Source organism: Entelurus aequoreus, linkage group LG02 (genome assembly GCF_033978785.1).
Source record: "Entelurus aequoreus isolate RoL-2023_Sb linkage group LG02, RoL_Eaeq_v1.1, whole genome shotgun sequence".
In the NCBI taxonomy this organism is placed as follows: Eukaryota; Metazoa; Chordata; class Actinopteri; order Syngnathiformes; family Syngnathidae; genus Entelurus; species Entelurus aequoreus.
This window is the reverse complement of record NC_084732.1, coordinates 89,333,507-89,353,991: the sequence shown is the minus strand read 5'-3', so window position 1 is coordinate 89,353,991 and position 20,485 is coordinate 89,333,507. Positions and strand designations below refer to the sequence as shown.

General features: G+C 38.8%; 1 protein-coding gene across 1 annotated transcript; it reads right to left on the bottom strand.

Moving 5' to 3' along the window:
* Nucleotides 1–3,106: 3,106 nt before the first annotated feature.
* LOC133642473 (uncharacterized) lies at nt 3,107–17,825 on the bottom strand. The gene is made up of 7 exons (XM_062036668.1): nt 17,811–17,825; nt 15,988–16,106; nt 13,962–14,058; nt 7,235–7,580; nt 6,047–6,172; nt 5,646–5,776; nt 3,107–3,909 (listed from the first exon to the last, which is right to left on the bottom strand). The coding sequence occupies exons 1-7, from the start codon at nt 17,823–17,825 to the stop codon at nt 3,691–3,693; spliced, it is 1,053 nt and encodes a 350-aa protein (XP_061892652.1). The 3' UTR covers nt 3,107–3,690.
* Nucleotides 17,826–20,485: the final 2,660 nt, after the last annotated feature.

The window sequence follows — 20,485 nt, the reverse complement described above, 5'->3', positions numbered from 1 at the left end:
TTATTGTGAGTTATGAACGCGTCAAATACCTTTTTGCAAGAAAGTGATCAATTATTGTGAGTTATGAACGTGTCAAATACGTTTTTGAAAGAAAGTTATGAATTATTGTGAGTTATGAACATGTCAAATACATTTTTGCAAGAAAGTGATGAATTATTGTGAGTTATGAACGTGTCAAATACCTTTTTGCAAGAAAGTGATGAATTTTTGTGAGTCATGAACGTGTCAAATATGTTTTTGCAAGAAAGTGATGAATTATTGTGAGTTATGAACGTGTCAAATATGTTTTTGCAAGAAAGTGATGAATTATTGTGAGTTATGAACTTGTCAAATAAGTTTTTGCAAGAAAGTTATGAATTATTGTAGGTTATGAACGTGTCAAATACGTTTTTGCAAGAAAGTGGTGAATTATTGTGAGTTATGAACGTGTCAAATACCTTTTTGCAAGAAAGTGATGAATTTTTGTGAGTTATGAACGTGTCAAATATGTTTTTGCAAGAAAGTGATGAATTATTGTGAGTTATGAACGTGTCAAATAAGTTTTTGCAAGAAATTGGTGAATTATTGTGAGTTATGAACGTGTCAAATACCTTTTTGCCAGAAAGTGATGAATTTTTGTGAGTTATGAACGTGTCAAATATGTTTTTGCAAGAAAGTGATGAATTATTGTGAGTTATGAACTTGTCAAATAAGTTTGTGCAAGAAATTTATGAATTATTGTAGGTTATGAACGTGTCAAATACGTTTTTGCAAGAAAGTGATGAATTATTGTGAGTTATGAACGTGTCAAATACATTTTTGCAAGAAAGTGATGAATTATTGTGAGTTTTAACATGTCAAATACATTTTGCAAGAAGTTATGAATTATTGTGAGTTATGAACATGTCAAATACCTTTTTGCAAGAAAGTGAGGAAATATTGTGCATTATGAACGTGTCAAATATATTTAGCGCCCCCCGCGACCCCTAAGGGAATAAGCGGTAGAAAATGGATGGATGGAAGAAAGTTATTGTGAGTTATGAACGTGTCAAATACCTTTTTGCAAGAAAGTGATGAATTTTTGTGAGTTATGAACGTGTCAAATACCTTTTTCCAAGAAAGTTATAAATTATTGTCAGTTATGAACGTGTCAAATAAGTTTTTGCAAGAAAGTGGTGAATTATTGTCAGTTATGAACATGTCAAATACCTTTTTCCAAGAAAGTTATAAATTATTGTCAGTTATGAACGTGTCAAATAAGTTTTTGCAAGAAAGTGGTGAATTATTGTGAGTTATGAACGTGTCAAGTACCTTTTTCCAAGAAAGTTATAAATTATTGTCAGTTATGAACATGTCAAATATGTTTTTGCAAGAAAGTGGTGAATTATTGTGAGTTATAAACATGTCAAATACGTTTTTGCAAGAAGGTTATGAATTATTGTGAGTTATGAACGTGTCAGACAACTTTTGCCAAGAAAGTTATAAATTATTGTCAGTTATGAACGTGTCAAATATTTTTTTGCAAGAAAGTTGTGAATTATTGTGAGTTATGAACATGTCAAATACGTTTTTGCAAGAAGGTTATGAATTATTGTGAGTTATGAATGTGTCAGATACCTTTTGCCAAGAAAGTTATAAATTATTGTAAGTTATGAATGTGTCAAATATGTTTTTGCAAGAAAGTTATGAATTATTGTAGGTTATGAACGTGTCAAATACGTTTTTGCAAGAAAGTGATGAATTATTGTGAGTTATGAACGTGTCAAATACGTTTTTGCAAGAAAGTGATGAATTATTGTGAGTTATGAACGTGTCAAATACATGTTTGCAAGAAAGTGATGAATTATTGTGAGTTATGAACATGTCAAATACATTTTTGCAAGAAAGTGATGAATTATTGTGAGTTTTAACATGTCAAATACATTTTTGCAAGAAGTTATGAATTATTGTGAGTTATGAATGTGTCAAATACCTTTTTGCAAGAAAGTGAGGAATTATTGTGCATTATGAACGTGTCAAATATGTTTAGCGCCCCCCGCGACCCCTAAGGGAATAAGCGGTAGAAAATGGATGGATGGAAGAAAGTTATTGTGAGTTATGAACGTGTCAAATACCTTTTTGCAAGAAAGTGATGAATTTTTGTGAGTTATGAACGTGTCAAATACCTTTTTCCAAGAAAGTTATAAATTATTGTCAGTTATGAACGTGTCAAATAAGTTTTTGCAAGAAAGTGGTGAATTATTGACAGTTATGAACGTGTCAAATAAGTTTTTGCAAGAAAGTGGTGAATTATTGTGAGTTATGAACGTGTCAAATAAGTTTTTGCAAGAAAGTTATGAATTATTGTAGGTTATGAACGTGTCAAATACCTTTTTGCAAGAAAGTGATGAATTATTGTGAGTTATGAACGTGTCAAATACATGTTTGCAAGAAAGTGATGAATTATTGTGAGTTATGAACATGTCAAATACATTTTTGCAAGAAAGTGATGAATTATTGTGAGTTTTAACATGTCAAATACATTTTGCAAGAAGTTATGAATTATTGTGAGTTATGAATGTGTCAAATACCTTTTTGCAAGAAAGTGAGGAATTATTGTGCATTATGAACGTGTCAAATATGTTTAGCGCCCCCCGCGACCCCTAAGGGAATAAGCGGTAGAAAATGGATGGATGGAAGAAAGTTATTGTGAGTTATGAACGTGTCAAATACCTTTTTGTAAGAAAGTGATGAATTTTTGTGAGTTATGAACGTGTCAAATACATTTTTGCAAGAAAGTGATGAATTATTGTGCATTATTAACATGTCAAATACCTTTTTGCAAGAAAGTTATGAATCATTGTGAGTTATGAACATGTCAAATACATTTTTGCAAGAAAGTGATGAATTATTGTGAGTTATGAACATGTCAAATACCTTTTTGCAAGAAAGTTATGAATTATTGTGAGTTATGAACATGTCAAATACATTTTTGCAAGAAAGTGATGAATTATTGTGAGTTTTCAACGTGTCAAATACATTTTTGCAAGAAAGTTATGAATTATTGTGAGTTATGAACATGTCAAATACATTTTTGCAAGAAGGTTATGAATTATTGTGCGTTATGAACGTGTCAAATACGTTTTGCATGAAATGTATGAATTATTGTGAGTTATGAACGTGGAACATCCATGTACTAACCCTTTATTTGTCAACTTTTATGTTTACCAACCTTCACATGGCAACAAATATTTAGCAAGGCTTCATTCGCTCATCTTGTGTGCCGCCGTCGACGTTAATTTGTGGCGAGTAGATTTGACTTTTTTCTAGATTATTGTAGCAGTATGGTTGTTATAAGTAAGAACATTTTTGTGATTTCTGATCGTTTGTAAGGGCACCAAAGGGACTTCTGGTGCGTGCGTTTGCAGAACAGCACATCCAGGACAGTTTAGCTTGCCGTTGTTGTTTTGTCTTGTTAATAAATAGAAAGTTTGCTTGACATTTAGTATTTTATATTGTGTTCAAATATGGACTTTTGTGCAGGCTGGAACCAATTATTCATATTGACATTGTTTGCCTCACTTTACAAACTTTTCCATTCATGAAGAACCAAGTAGGTTCATAAATGGAGGTGCCACTCTTAACTTATATTTGTCCAGAAACATAGGCAGTGATAATAACTTCACTTCTTTTTACACTTGACAAGGCACCTGAGTGTCTCTGCAGTGAGGTCTAGGTCTGGATGATGAAGAGGAAGGGCTCGGGCTGCGTGCGCTCTGGCAGCTGTGCCACCTGCACGGCGTCTGAGGAGCACACCTGGATGAACCAACCCGGGTAGAGAGCAGACTCAAAGTGCCGCTGCTTGGTGACGTCACTCTTCATGTAGAAGACGTAAGACAGGATGATGTCATCCTTCAGGGAGATGCTTTTCAGTTTCTGCTTCTCACACGCCTGCACACGCAAACAGCACTCGTCACAACAATAACAATAATAACAATAACACTATTAATAACAATAACAATATGAATAACAATAACAATATGAATAACAATAACTGTAATAATAATAACAATAACAGTAATATTAATAACAATAACACTATTAATAACAATAACAATATGAATAACAATAACTGTAATAATAATAACAATAACAGTAATATTAATAACAATAACAATATTAATAACAATAACAATATGAATAACAATAACAGTAATAATAATAACAATAACAGTAATAATAATAACAATAACAGCAATATTAATAACAATAACACTATTAATAACAATAACAATATGAATAACAATAACTGTAATAATAATAACAATAACAGTAATATTAATAACAATAACACTATTAATAACAATAACAATATGAATAACAATAACTGTAATAATAATAACAATAACAGTAATATTAATAACAATAACAATATTAATAACAATAACAATATGAATAACAATAACAGTAATAATAATAACAATAACAGTAATATTAATAACAATAACAGTATGAATAACAATATTATTACTAATACAAATATTGATAACAATAACAACATTAATAACAATAGCTTGTATCGTACATGATATCACACACAAATAAAGATTCTGTAGGACTGCTTGTATTGCACATGATATCACACACAAGTAAACACTATGCTTGTATCGCACATGATATCACACACAAGTAAACACTATGCTTGTATCGCACATGATATCACACACAAGTAAACACACTGCAGGACTGCTTGCCGGGTTATAATGCGCACCGGGTTATAATGCGCACCGGGTTATAAGGTGCACCTGGTTATAAGGCGCGCCGGGTTATAAGGCGCACCGGGTTATAAGGCGCACCGGGTTATAAGGTGCACCTGGTTATAAGGCGCACCGGGTTATAAGGTGCACCGGGTTATAAGGTGCACCTGGTTATAAGGTGCACCGGGTTATAAGGCGTGCCGGGTTATAAGGCGCACCGGGTTATAAGGCGCACCGGGTTATAAGGTGCACCGGGTTATAAGGTGCACCTGGTTATAAGGCGCACCGGGTTATAAGGCGCACCGGGTTATAAGGTGCACCTGGTTATAAGGCGCACCGGGTTATAAGGTGCACCTGGTTATAAGGCGCACCGGGTTATAAGGCGCACCGGGTTATAAGGCGCACCGGGTTATAAGGTGCACCTGGTTATAAGGCGCACCGGGTTATAAGGTGCACCGGGTTATAAGGCGCACCGGGTTATAAGGTGCACCGGGTTATAAGGCGCACCTGGTTATAAGGTGCACCGGGTTATAAGGCGCGCCGGGTTATAAGGCGCACCGGGTTATAAGGCGCACCGGGTTATAAGGTGCACCAGGTTATAAAGTGCACCGGGTTATAAGGCGCACCGGGTTATAAGGTGCACCGGGTTATAAGGTGCACCGGGTTATAAGGTGCACCGGGTTATAAGGTGCACCGGGTTATAATCAAAGGATTTTACTGTCCAACAAGCAGGATAATTGTGTCATGGTCTGGTTCCGACGTGAAAAAGCAAACTTCCTAAAAGAAAGAGCTGCCTCTGTGGGCGGGACTAGACTGTTGGACTTGTGGGCGGGACTAGACTGTTGGACTTGTGGGCGGGACTAGACTGTTGGACTTGTGGGCGGGACTAGACTGTTGGACTTGTGGGCGGGACTAGACTGTTGGACTTACCTCCACTTGCAGGAGCACCTGCTTGCCTTCCTTGGAGCACCTGAGGAAGCAGTCGGAGCCTGAGAAGTTCAACACCACGGGGAACCTGGACTCTGGACACGTGGACTTGTAGTAGTAGATGGTCATTTTCTCTGAGGACAGCACGCCTTGCTTTTGAAACAGCTGCTAAACACTCTGTGTGTGTGTGTGTCTGTGTGTGTGTGTGTGTGTGTGTGTGTGTGTGTGTGTGTGTGTGTGTGTCTGTCTGTGTGTGTGTGTGTGTGTGTGTGTGTGTGTGTGTGTGTGTGTGTGTGTGTGTGTGTGTGTGTGTGTGTGTGTGTGTGTGTGTGTGTGTGTGTGTGTGTGTGTGTGTGTGTGTGTGTGTGTGTGTGTGTGTGTGTGTGTGTGTGTGTGTGACAAACCTGGATTAGCTGATGCATATATAGTCTTCTGGGAGCAAATCCCGTGCAGGTATTTGTGGGAGGCCACATGTTCGATGGGCGTGTCCAAAGACTTCTGCAGCTTGAAGGTTCCGCCTCCTCTTGAAACTGCGACAGTACGTCCAAGCACAAGAGAACTGAATGTCAGTTTGTCTGCAAAGGCTTCAAACATGCAAACTGCTAACGGTTCTTTTTTTGCAGCAGTCCTGCCAGACTGGACTGGACTACACTAAATGAGTCCAAGGAAACTTTTGGGTGCACTTTTCTGCTTCGTTGTTTCCTTCCAAATGTGTTAAGTTGCCAAGTTGATGTGGTTTTTTTTTAGTGTTCGTTATGTTCTGATCGTAATTGTTGGCCTCAGATCCAAATTTGAGTCCTGAACCGATACTTTGAGGATACAATCTCAGGCTTGTGATTTGAACCCAGAACATATAACGATGTTTTAGTGTTTAAAGAATTGAAAAATCATCAACAGAGTTGACATAAAGACATTACCCATTCATCCAAATGAATCACTATTTCTGTTTCAGTCACTATGTTATTTAGTCACTACAGTAATTGTGTTCGCATCCACAGGAACCACATGGGTTAGTCTACTCTGTACAGTATTTACAACCTTACTAGTGTTCACTTCACAACCACAGATGGTTCATCTAGTTATTGACATTATTTACACATTACTTTGTCTGTTTCAGTCACTATGTTATTTAGTCACTACAGTAATTGTGTTCACATCCACAGGAACCACATGGGTTAGCCTACTCTATTCAGTATTTACAACCTTACTAGTGTTCACTAATGCCACTTTTTTCAATCCTAAAATCTACGTAAAGTTGTTGTTTTTACAGTGCACTCTTTTAACTGTAACAAACTTTTTTTTTGCAGTAAAATGACGACTAAAAATTCTACTACTAATAATAATTTACATGAGCTAAATAAATGTTTAACGCAGCAGGTAGCCTTAGGCTTGAAATGGTAAACATTTGTACTTTAAATCACCTTTTTGGTAGAATAAAGTTCTGTTTCTGGCCTGTAAAGACCAATGTTGTACTTTTGAGAGAACCTTGGTCTGGTCTTGTACTTGTATCTTCAAGAGTGTAGTGCACAACAACTACCATCTAAAGGGTGTAATTATGATTACTGGTGGTCAATGTGAGAAGGTGTGCTCACCGAGTGTGACGGTGCTGGACTCTGACACCATGACCACGTCTTTGAGGGTGCATCCTGTGCCGTGACATCCCTTACAGGCGCTGCCAGCCTCACAGCCCCGCCCTCTGATCACCGAGATGCTGGTTTTGGTCATGGAGACCACCAGAAGGTCGCCACCTCGCTTGTGGTCGTCGCCAACTGGACATCCGCCGCCTTGTCCCGAGCCGCCTCCTTCGCCTCCGTGCGCGTCTTCTTCTCGCAACATCCGCATGCTGAACTGCAGCACGGTCTGCTCCTTGGAGACGGGATGAAGAACATCCTCCTCGGAGCAGTGGAGCGGCTTCTGAGCCCCCGCCTTGTGCACCGTCTGGTGGCAGAAAGAAGAAGTCCTTGTTCCTCCTTTCACGCGTGGGAAAGACACATCATGTTACAGCGGCCATGTTACACCGCAGGGGCTCCAACTCATTTGTGAAGGAGCCACGGCACATTCTAAACATAATAGGAACAACAACAAAAGTGTAACAAAAGAGCAAACAGGTGAAATGTAACCATAAAAAGTTGCAATGTTGACTAAGACAAAATAAATAAGACAAAACTGCCATGCAGGATGTTTTTTTTTCCTTTAAAACTGTCATTGCTCAAAAAATAATAATGACTCAGAATCCATGTTGTTATGAATCATTGACATATTCCACTTTGAAATATTTTTTGGGGGGAAAATATTGTATATTTGTCATGTGTGATGTTTGTAGGAGTGTTTTCACGCATATTTGTACGTGCTATTGTAGCGTCGTTAGCAATAGCTAATATGCTAACACCTTTACGAGTGTCTGTGCTAGTATTATTAACTTACATTCTTTTAGTATTGTTTCACTTTCACAAATTCCTCAGTAAATTCACCAAAACCGTCAGCGTGGAGTTATTGAGTCTGTTTAGCTGATTGGAGAGCTAGCTTGCGCAGCTAGCGGGTCCATGACCATGACTTCTGTTTTGTTTCATCAGCCGTTTTACTGCTGTGTTACAAACACTGTTTGAAAACAATTAAGGTATGTAAATAAACATTTACAGACTATTTCTGTGTAAATAACTCATGTTTAAATCTCTGAACCGGAAGTACAAGTGCCGTTTGGTCATCTAATTGTCCCTAGCGATTTTTCAATCCTCACTCCAAGCAAAGTTTGTAGGTTTTACAATATAACTAAAACAATTCTTAGTTACTAAAGTGTCCCATGTGTGATGTTTGTAGGAGTGTTTTCACGCATATTTGTACGTGCTATTGTAGCGTCGTTAGCATTAGCTAATATGCTAACACCTTTACGAGTGTCTGTGTCAGTATTATTAACTTACATTCTTTTTGTATTGTTTCACTTTCACAAATTCCTCAGTAAATTCACCAAAACGTCGGCGTGGAGTTATTGAGTCTGTTTAGCTGATTGGGGAGCTAGCTTGCGCAGCTAGCGGGTCCATGACCATGACTTCTGTTTTGTTTCATCAGCCGTTTTACTGCTGTGTTACAAACACTGTTTGGAAACAATTAAGGTATGTAAATAAACATTTACAGACTATTTCTGTGTAAATAACTCATGTTTAAAGCTCTGAACCGGAAGTACAAGTGCCGTTTGGTCATCTAATTGTCCCTAGCGATTTTTCAATGCTCACTCCAAGCAAAGTTTGTAAGTTTTACAATATAACTAAAACAATTCTTAGTTACTAAAGTGTCCCATGTGTGATGTCTGTAGGAGTGTTTTCACGCATATTTGTACGTGCTATTGTAGCGTCGTTAGCATTAGCTAATATGCTAACACCTTTACGAGTGTGTGTGTTAGTATTATTAACTTATATTCTTTTTGTATTGTTTCACTTTCAACGTCAGCGTGGAGTTATTGAGTCTGTATAGCTGATTGGAGAGCTAGCTTGCGCAGCTAGCGGGTCCATGACCATGACTTCTGTTTTGTTTCATCAGCCGTTTTAGTGCTGTGTTACAAACACTGTTTGGAAACAATTAAGGTATGTAAATAAACATTTACAGACTATTTCTGTGTAAATAACTCATGTTTAAAACTCTGAACCGGAAGTACAAGTGCCGTTTGGTCATCTAATTGTCCCTAGCGATTTTTCAATCCTCACTCCAAGCAAAGTTTGTAGGTTTTACAATATAACTAAAACAATTCTTAGTTACTAAAGTGTCCCATGTGTGATGTCTGTAGGAGTGTTTTCACGCATATTTGTACGTGCTATTGTAGCGTCGTTAGCATTAGCTAATATGCTAACACCTTTACGAGTGTGTGTGTTAGTATTATTAACTTACAATGGCATTCTTTTTGTATTGTTTCACTTTCACCAAAACGTCAGCGTGGAGTTATTGAGTCTGTTTAGCTGATTGGAGAGCTAGCTTGCGCTACTAGTGGGTCCATGACCATTGTTAGAATAATTGTTTCTAAATGATCACAAAAACTTTGTAAAGGCTGTCTTTTGAAACCTACCAAGAGTAAAGCTCTAGTGACAGGACTAGTGGAGAGGACAAACGGAACAATTAAAAACAGACTAAAGAAATGTATGGAAGAAACAAAACGTCCATGAACAATGTATAGATTTAGTAAAAATGTACAGTACATGAACATTACAAGTACAACAGGACTCACACCATTTGAAATAATATTTGGAAGACCTTATCAGCTACCAAAATTTAGAAAAATCAATGAAAAGAAAACATTGGCATTGTCCAAGGGGGGAGAGAGATTGTAAAGAACTCAAACAGCAGTAAAGATAGTGGAAAGACCAAGCTGAGTACACTTAGCAAATTAGAAAAAGGTCATATAATGGGAAAAAAGTATTTAGGATTGTATTTGTGTTATCAAATGGACATGTTAACTAGCACACTACAAATTCCACTGTCACAGTGGTAAGCATACCATTTGATGGTGTTTCAAAGTTTGATAATAATTGCTTCCTGTTTTGGTCATTCATTTGTTCCTTATGGCGGAGCAAGTGGGAAAGGCTACAAAAACTGATTGTGTTGTATGTATAAGCCCAGACAATTACTCAAGACAGGGCCGGCCCGTGGCATAGGTCGTATAGGCAAATGCTAAGGGCGCCGTCCATCAGGGGGCGCCACGCCAGTGCCACAAATGTTGGAGGAAAAAAAAAAAAGTTGGTACTATTATTTCTAAATACATAAAATAATCCCACGTTAATTAAAATGCAAAGTAAAGCCTATTTAATAGAAATATTATTTGTTACAACATTACGCCCTCCCTCCCCCGGCACGGTGCGCCCCCTCCCTTCCCGTATCATGACTCTTTTTGGACGTCACCACATCAAAAAATCAACACAAGATGTCAAAACGGCCAAAACTGTCAGGTGCCCAGGGAAGAAAAAAGAGAAAAGAAGAGGAGAAACGAGAAAAAGACAGAGGTAGCAGGTAGGTAACGTTAGCCTACATGAAATGATTTGTCTGTTACAGAATGTGATAGTAACCTGGCTTTTTAGCATTAAGCTAATGTCACATGATTCGGCAATTGCTAATCAATAAATAGCTAGTTCTGTTTTAACGTCGGGTTAATATTGTGGAGGGGGCTAAATTGTTATGGAAAATAATAATGTAACGTTAGGTAATTACAGTACTTCCTGGTGTATAGGCCGTATAGGCAAATGCTAAGGGCGCCGTCCATCAGGGGGCGCCACGCTAGTGCCACAAATGTTGGAGGAAAAAAAAAAAAGTTGGTACTATTATTTCTAAATACATAAAATAATCCCACGTTAATTAAAATGCAAAGTAAAGCCTATTTAATAGAAATATTATTTGTTACAACATTACGCCCCCCCCCCTCCCCCGGCACGGTGCGCCCCCTCCCTTCCCGTATCATGACTCTTTTTGGACGTCACCACATCAAAAAATCAACACAAGATGTCAAAACGGCCAAAACTGTCAGGTGCCCAGGGAAGAAAAAAGACAAAAGAAGAGGAGGAGAAACGAGAAAAAGACAGAGGTAGCAGGTAGGTAACGTTAGCCTACATGAAATTATTTGTCTGTTACAGAATGTGATAGTAACCTGGCTTTTTAGCATTAAGCTAATGTTACATGATTCGGCAATTGCTAATCAATAAATAGCTAGTTCTGTTTTAACGTCGGGTTAATATTGTGGAGGGGGCTAAATTGTTATGGAAAATAATAATGTAACGTTAGGTAATTACAGTACTCCCTGGTGTACAGTCATTTGTAAGTCCTTCTAGTTCATGCAATATTAAAAAGCACAAATAGAGAACTCTGTAGGATCCCCTTTTTTTGTAATATAGTTGTTAAAGTCATACTGGTTTGATATCTTGTTTTGTGCAGTGCCTTATTTATATTGTACTTTTAATTTATTTTATGCAACTTGTTGACACGTTTTATAAAAAACGTGTCAAAAAATATTATATTTCATATATTCATTTTTTATTTTTTGTATTCATTTATTTATCCATATTCTGATTGTTAATTTGCTTTCTTTAAGTAAAAAAAAAAAGGTCAAAGACAAAGCTATTCGGTTTCTTGTGAGTATATACACTTCACTGCCGATGTGGGGGGGGGGGGCACCTAAAATCTTGCCTAGGGCGCCAGATTGGTTAGAGCCGGGCCTGACTCAAGATGAGTCAAAAAAAAGGTTTATTTGAAGTCATGAGCAAAACAAAATTCACCCTGTAGCTAAAGAGACAAAACAGAAACCAATATTTGATAATATGTGAAAAAAGGTAATTATACCTGCATTATTGACATGCTAGGCTCTGTACAACAGTTAGGAAACTTATCATCAGACAACTGCTTACACATAGTAAATGTATCAATATTTGTGCAAGAATTGTTAACACGCCTGAACAGTTTGATACCCGAACATTGGAAAAGAACTAGTAATGTAAACTTGCAAAGTGTGGTAGATCCAACTTGATCGATGCAACGGGTGTCCAAAGAAGTATATCTGACGACTATAAATTGGTTAATCAAGTTGCAGCTGGGTTTGAATCATCCGTCTACTGGTGGTGTACGATTAACAAGAATGTTGACAGAATAAACTACGTCCACTACAACGTACAGAGATTAGGAAATTACACAGGCCGGACTTGAAGCCGTCGCTGATCAACTCGCCGCCACCTTCCTTGTGGCTTTTCAAAACCGTATGACGCTAGACATTGTTGTTAGCGGAAAAAGGGGGCGTGTGCGCAATATTTGGTGAACAGTGTTGCATGTTCATACCAAACTACACTGATGCAGAAAGTAGCCTGACCAAAGCACTGGATGGCCTGCACACCCTTAACGGTCAAATTTAAAAGCACTCTGGCATAGATACATCTATGTGGGAGGGGTGTGTTGGACGTGTTTGGCAAATACAAGTCTTTGGTATCTAGTATCTATGGCCGTGTTTGCAGCAAGACTGACGTTGTGGGGATGTTGTTGTATTCCCTGTCTGTTCTCTGCTTAACTGTCTGATTACCACAGCGATTAGCCCAGCAGATGATAAAGCTGTTCAGATGCACTTCCTGGTGGACAACAAGGAAGATGAATCTGATGACGAGGATACCTACCTGGATGGTGTTCCTGATCTGTTTCCAGAAATGTCATAATTATGAGGGGAAATTGATGTTCAATTCTGAGTGTAAACATAACTTGGTGCTAGGGAAATTAACCATTAACTGAAAATCGCAAGAAGAAGTTATTAGGGATGAGAAGATTATGGGAACGTTTATGTGATAAACAGGAGGGGAATGTTAGAATAATTGTTTCTAAATCATCACAAAAACTTTGTATTACATTGTGTTCCTGACAAAATGCTGTCTTTTGAAACCTACCAAGAGTAAGGCTCGTAAAACTCCCCTGTGTAGGGGGTGGGGGGGGGGGGGGGGGGGGAGCAAGATGGTGTTCCTGTGTTCTCGTATGTATGGTAATCAACAGAAGGATGTTGTTCTGGCCCAAGGACTTCAAAGCGGAGAGAGCCAAGGATCTGCCCAATTTCCAGACAAACTCTTTTTGAACTATTTTACGACCTCTCCTTTTGAACTGTTCGGTAACCAAAGGCAACGCTGTTTACGACCCACTTCCCTCTGGAAGCAGCTGTGGTCAGGTGGGGGGAGAAAGTCAAATAAAGAAGGAGTGCAATCTTTTGGGAGCGCGTGCTGAGACACTGTAAGAGGTTACAGGGCGACGGCGACTCTCCTCAATATATTGAGTCCAAATTGAATTCTGTCTCTGTTTGATTCTTTGCCTCTTGTCTTGTTTAATAGATGTCATCAGTGTTTGAACCTGACACCATGACTTCTGTTTTGTTTGATCAGCCGTTTTACTGTCGTGTTACAGACACTGTTTGGAAACAATTAAGGTATGTAAATAAACTTTCTGTGTAAATAACTCATTTCACAACGTATATATCTGCAGTGGCTTATAGTCCGGTGCGGCTTATACATGGAAAAATGTTGTTTGTTCTCAAATTTAGTGGGTGTGGCTTATATACCGGTGCGCTGTGTAGTTCGGAAAACCCGGTACGTTAGAAGTCCACTCTCCGAGGTACATACTGTACATTATACATGTAAAATGATACGAATGAGTACATGAACTCACCAACATGGTACATACTGTACATCATACATGTAAAATGATACGAATGAGTACATGAACTCACCAACATGGTACATACTGTACATGATACATGTACAATGATAAGAACTCACCAACATGGTACATACTGTACATGATACATGTAAAATGATAAGAACTCACCAACATGGGACGGCCCTCAGCGATGGTCTGAGCCAAGGCTTCAGGGGTGAAATCCTGCAGGTCGCTGCCATTAATCTGCATCAGCTTGTCTCCTCGTCTGGGAAAACAAATACTCGAGGAGTCAAGTGAGGAAACGTCGTGACTTCCCACAATTTGAGTTAGTTTTGGATTTAGTACTTGGACTTTATTCCCGTGGCTCACACAGGTAAAGATCACTAGGCTGCTTCTCACCAAACACTACAAAATAGTTCATGTGGTATTAGATTTTCTTATAATACATTTACTTTTACTTAAGTAACTTTTAATAAGCAGTACTTGTCAGAGTAGTTTTAATACCACATACTTTTTACTTTTGAGTATCTTAGTGAAGAAGAAACATTACTTGTGTTTTGTTACGTTGATTTTCATTTTCTCATTTCTACTGCTGTCAAATGATGATTTCTTAAAAATCTTCATCATTGGTTTTGTTGTCGCCACCATTCAGTCACTAGTGTGAATATACCTTATCTTTGGTTTTGTTGTCGCCACCATTCAGTCACTAGTAGGGATGATACTCGAAACCGGTTTTCCCGGTTGTTTGATAAGAAAAGAACCGAATCCTCGGACTCGAATCCCTTTTTGAGAACCGGTACCCGTTATCGAGACCACTATAGTAAAGGAAAAGAGTTGATTCTTTATTCGAATCCCGTCCCGACCAGAAATGCTCCGTGGGACATCACAAGAATTGACGTCACGTAGCTCAGTCATTAGGCGCAGATAGCGAAAGCAGGAAAACAATGGACGGGAAAAAGCGCTCCAAAGTGTAATAAAGTTCAAAACAAAAGCTATAATCCATCGAATAACTTTACTGAGAGATTTGAGCAGGTAAAACACATGACCAACACTTTTACCACCAACCGGAAACATAGCAACCAGGCTAGCAACGCACCTCCTTTACGGCAGCTGTCGCAACCTTCTTAAAACAACCACAGCACATACATATATATACAACACTGCAGCACATACATATATATACAACACTGCAGCACATACATATATATACAACACTGCAGCACATACATATATATACAACACTGCAGCACATACATATATATACAACACTGCAGCACATACATATATATACAACATATATGACACCGCAGCACATACATATATATACAACACATCTCCCTTTTTTAACTTTAGTTTTTCTTTCCTTGTAAACGTTACAAAATCACACTGTAGATGTGTTGTCTGTCTAATTATAAATAATGCAGACGAGGCGTGTTGGCTGACTTCTTGACGTTTACTTTCACAGCGTGGCAACATGCAACACTTTTCGGGGCTACCGCGCATGCTCGTAACTCCCGTTGCATGCTGGGTAGTGTAGTTGTTATATTCTCTCGCTCATAACATTTTTCCCCCTATAAAGAAATAATGTTAACTCAATAAAATGTATTTCTTTTTTTAGCTTTAACTTTTCATTTTTTAGCATTGTAACCACATTTGCAAACAACTTTTCTCTTCATAAAATTTTCTTTCAATAAAGAAATAAAGTGCAAAAATGTCAAAGCATCATAACAAACAGTTATGTTCCAATAGCAGCAGAAGTGCACTTTTTGGAGAGCTGTATTATTTCCAGTTTTGTGCCCAAGGGACTGATTTTATTTAACACTATATTATTATTTATACACCTATAGTGATCACAGAGACAGCTTGTTTTTGTGTTACTGTATATATTTGTTTCTCTGAAAAATCCCACTTAATATACTTTGGGTAACAACAGTCAATATTTATTTATTTTATTTTATTTTTTTAGGTGGGTAACAGTCAATATTTATTTATTTATTAGATTTTATTTTTTTATTATATAACAAAAGTGAGCTTTTGTTAAACCAAATATTGTGTGTTTTTTCCATATACAACAACCTATCTGGACTCCATAAGAGAATCGATAAGGAATCGGTTCGATAAGAGGATTCGATAATAGGCTCGAACTCGATAATTCCTTATCAAACATCATCCCTAGTCACTAGTGTGAATATACCTCATCATTGGTTTTGCGCTGCTTGATCTTTGGTACTGGACCACATTTTCCACTTGGTACTGGTGCTTCCCATGTTGGAGCTGGTGAAGGATCAGCACACTTCCATTGATGACAGACTCCTACAACACGTGTGACACAAACCTTCTGGTCATTATTGATTGAATATAAATATTTACATGTATAAAAATGTGCGTATATATGTATGTGTGGGGAAAAAAATCACAAGACTATTTCATCTCTACAGGCCTGTTTCATGAGGGGTTTCCTCAATCATCAGGAAAATCTCCTGATGATTGAGGAAACCCCTCATGAAACAGGCCTGTAGAGATGAAATAGTCTTGTGATTTTTTTCCCACACATACATATTACGCTCTACCACAGTATCCAGCACTATTTTTTTGGATAATCTAATTAAGATATATATATATATATATATATATATATATATATATATATATATATATATATATATATATATATATATATATATATATATATATACATCCATCCATCCATCCATTTTCTACCGCTTATTCCCTTAAGAGCATCATGTCATGGCCATCTTGAGTTTCCAATCATTTCTACAATTCTTACTATTTTTTTGTGATATAGTGATTGGAGCACATACTTGTTGGTCAACTGTGCAGACAATTGTTCACAAGTATAAAGTGCATGGCACAGTTTTGTCACTGCCACGCTCAAGAAGAAAACGCAAGCTATCACCTGCTGCCGAGAGAAAAATGGTCAGGATGATCAAGAGTCAACCGAGGAGCAGCAAAAAGCAGGTCTGCAATGAATTGGAAGCTGCTGGAACACGGGTGTCCGTGCTGGAACACGGGTGTCAGTGCTGGAACACGGGTGTCAGTGCTGGAACACGGGTGTCAGTGCTGGAACACGGGTGTCAGTGCTGGAACACGGGTGTCAGTGCTGGAACACGGGTGTCAGTGCTGGAACACGGGTGTCAGTGCTGGAACACGGGTGTCAGTGCTGGAACACGGGTGTCAGTGCTGGAACACGGGTGTCAGTGCTGGAACACGGGTGTCAGTGCTGGAACACGGGTGTCAGTGCTGGAACACGGGTTTCAGTGCTGGAACACGGGTGTCAGTGTCCACAGTCAAGCCTGTTTTGCGTGGCCATGGACTGAGAGGCTACCATGCAAGAAGGAAGTCCTTGCTCCAGAAGCCACACCTTAAGGCTCGTCTAAAGTTTGCTGCTGATCACACGGACAGAGATAAGACCTTCTGGAGGAAAGTTCTGTGGTCAGGTGAAACAAAAATGGAGCTGTTTGGCCACAATAGCCAGCAATATGTTTGGTGAGGCCTTTAATCCCAGGAACAGCATGCCTACCGCCAAGCATGGTGGTGGTAGTATTATGCTCTGGGCCTGTTTTGCTGCCAATGGAACTGCTGCTTTAAATGGGACAATGAAAAAGGAGGATTAGCTCCAAATTGTTCAGGACAAGCTAAAATCATCAGCCCGGAGGTTGGGTCTTGTTGGGTGTTCCAGCTGGACAATGACCCCAAACACACCTCAAAAGTGGTAAAGGAATGGCTAAATCAGGCTAGAATGAAGGTTTTAGAATGGCCTTCCCAAAGTCCTGACTTAAAGGTGTGGACAATGCTGAAGAAACAAGTCCATGTCACATTTAGCTGAACTGCAGCAATTTAGTGGTCAAGTGGTCAAGCAGAAGCTTGTGGATGGCTACCAAAAGTGTCTTATTGCAGGTCAACTTGCCAAGGAAGCAAATATTAACATTGCTGTATGTATACTTTTCACCCTCACATTTTCAGTAGAGCCATAATAAATTCATAAAAGAAGCAAACTTCATGAAACTTCATTATCTACCTCCCCCCTGGGCCCTATTCGGACTTTATCAGTGAATTCTCAGAGTTCGTTGCTGATCTAGTGACGCACGCCGACAATATAATCATAATGGGGGACTTTAATATCCATATGAATACCCCATCGGACCCTCAGTGCGTGGCGCTCCAAACCATAATTGATAGCTGTGGTCTTACACAAATAATACATGAACCCACGCATCGCAACGGTAATACAATAGATCTAGTGCTTGTCAGGGGTGTCACCACCTCCAAAGTTATGATACTTCCATATACTAAAGTAATGTCCGATCATTACCTTATAAAATTTGAAGTTTTGACTCTTTGTCAACAAGCTAATAATAATAATAACTGCTATAGCGGCCGCAACATTAATGCTGCCACAACGATGACTCTTGCTGACCTACTGCCTTCGGTAATAGCACCATTCCCAAATTATGTCGGCTCTATTGATAAACTCACTAACAACTTTGACGATGCCTTGCGCGAAATTATTGATAGTATAGCACCGCTAAAGCAAAAAAGGGCCCCTAAAAGGCGCACCCCATGGTTTACAGAAGAAATTAGAGCTCAGAAATTATCATGTAGAAAACTGGAACGCAAATGGCGTGCGACTAAACTTGAGGTTTTCCATCAAGCATGGAGTGATAGTTTAATAACTTATAAACGCATGCTTACCTTAGCTAAAACTAAATACTACTCAAATCTCATCCGCCTCAACAAAAACGATCCTAAATTTCTGTTTAGTACAGTAGCATCGCTAACCCAACAAGGGACTCCTCCCAGTAGCTCCACCCACTCGGCAGATGATTTTATGAATTTCTTTAATAAGAAAATTGAACTCATTAGAAAGGAGATTAAAGACAACGCATCCCAGCCACAACTGGGTTCTATTAACACAAATACGACTGTATATACGACGGACACTGCCCTCCAAAATAGTCTCTCTATTTTTGATGAAATAACATTAGAGGAATTATTACAGCGTGTAAGTGGGATAAAACAAACAACATGTTTACTTGACCCAATTCCTGGGAAACTTATCAAGGAACTGTTTGTATTATTAGGTCCATCAGTGTTAAATATTATAAACTTATCACTTTCCTCCGGCACTGTTCCCCTAGCATTCAAAAAAGCGGTTATTCATCCTCTGCTCAAAAGACCTAACCTCGATCCTGACCTCATGGTAAACTACCGACCGGTCTCCCACCTTCCGTTTATTTCCAAAATTCTCGAAAAAACTGTTGCACAGCAGCTAAATGAACACTTAGTGACTAACAATCTCTGTGAACCTTTTCAATCCGGTTTCAGGGCAAATCACTCTACGGAGACAGCCCTCGCAAAAATGACTAATGATCTATTGCTAACCATGGATGTCATCTATGTTGCTGCTTCTTGATCTTAGCGCCGCTTTCGATACCGTCGATCATAATATTTTATTAGAGCGTATCAAAACACGTATTGGTATGTCAGACTTAGCCTTGTCTTGGTTTAACTCTTATCTTACTGACAGGATGCAGTGCGTCTCCCATAACAATGTGACCTCGGACTATGTCAAGGTAACGTGCGGAGTTCCCCAGGGTTCGGTTCTTGGCCCTGCACTCTTTAGTATTTACATGCTGCCGCTGGGTGACATCATACGCAAGTACGGTGTTAGCTTTCACTGTTATGCTGATGACACTCAACTCTACATGCCCCTAAAGCTGACCAACACGCCGGACTGTAGTCAGCTGGAGGCGTGTCTTAATGAAATTAAACAATGGATGTCCGCTAACTTTTTGCAACTCAACGCTAAGAAAACGGAAATGCTGATTATCGGTCCTGCTAGACACCAACATCTATTTAATAATACCACCTTAACATTTGACAACCAAACAATTAAACAAGGAGACTCGGTAAAGAATCTGGGTATTATCTTCCACCCAACTCTCTCGTTTGAGTCACACATTAAGAGTGTTACTAAAACGGCCTTCTTTCATCTCCGTAATATCGCTAAAATTCGTTCCATCTTGTCCACTAGCGACGCTGAGATCATTATTCATGCGTTCGTTACATCTCGTCTCGATTACTGTAACGTATTATTTTCGGGCCTCCCTATGTCTAGCATTAAAAGATTACAGTTGGTACAAAATGCGGCTGCAAGGCTTTTGACAAAAACAAGAAAGTTTGATCATATTACGCCTATACTGTATATACCTTTATATACATATATAAACACCTATACTGGCTCACTTGCACTGGCTTCCTGTGCACTTAAGATGCGACTTTAAGGTTTTACTACTTACGTATAAAATATTACACGGTTTAGCTCCAGCCTATCTCGCCGATTGTATTGTACCATATGTCCCGGCAAGAAATCTGCGTTCAAAGAACTCCGGCTCATTAGTGATTCCCAGAGCCAAAAAAAAGTCTGCGGGCTATAGAGCGTTTTCTATTCGGGCTCCAGTACTCTGGAATGCCCTCCCGGTAACAGTTAGAGATGCTACCTCAGTAGAAGCATTTAAGTCCCATCTTAAAACTCATTTGTATAATCTAGCCTTTAAATAGACCCCCCCTTTTTTAGACCAGTTGATCTGCCGTTTCTTTTCTTCTCTCCTCTTCTCCCCTGTCCCTTGCGAGGGGGAGTTGCATAGGTCCGGTGGCCACGGATGAAGTGC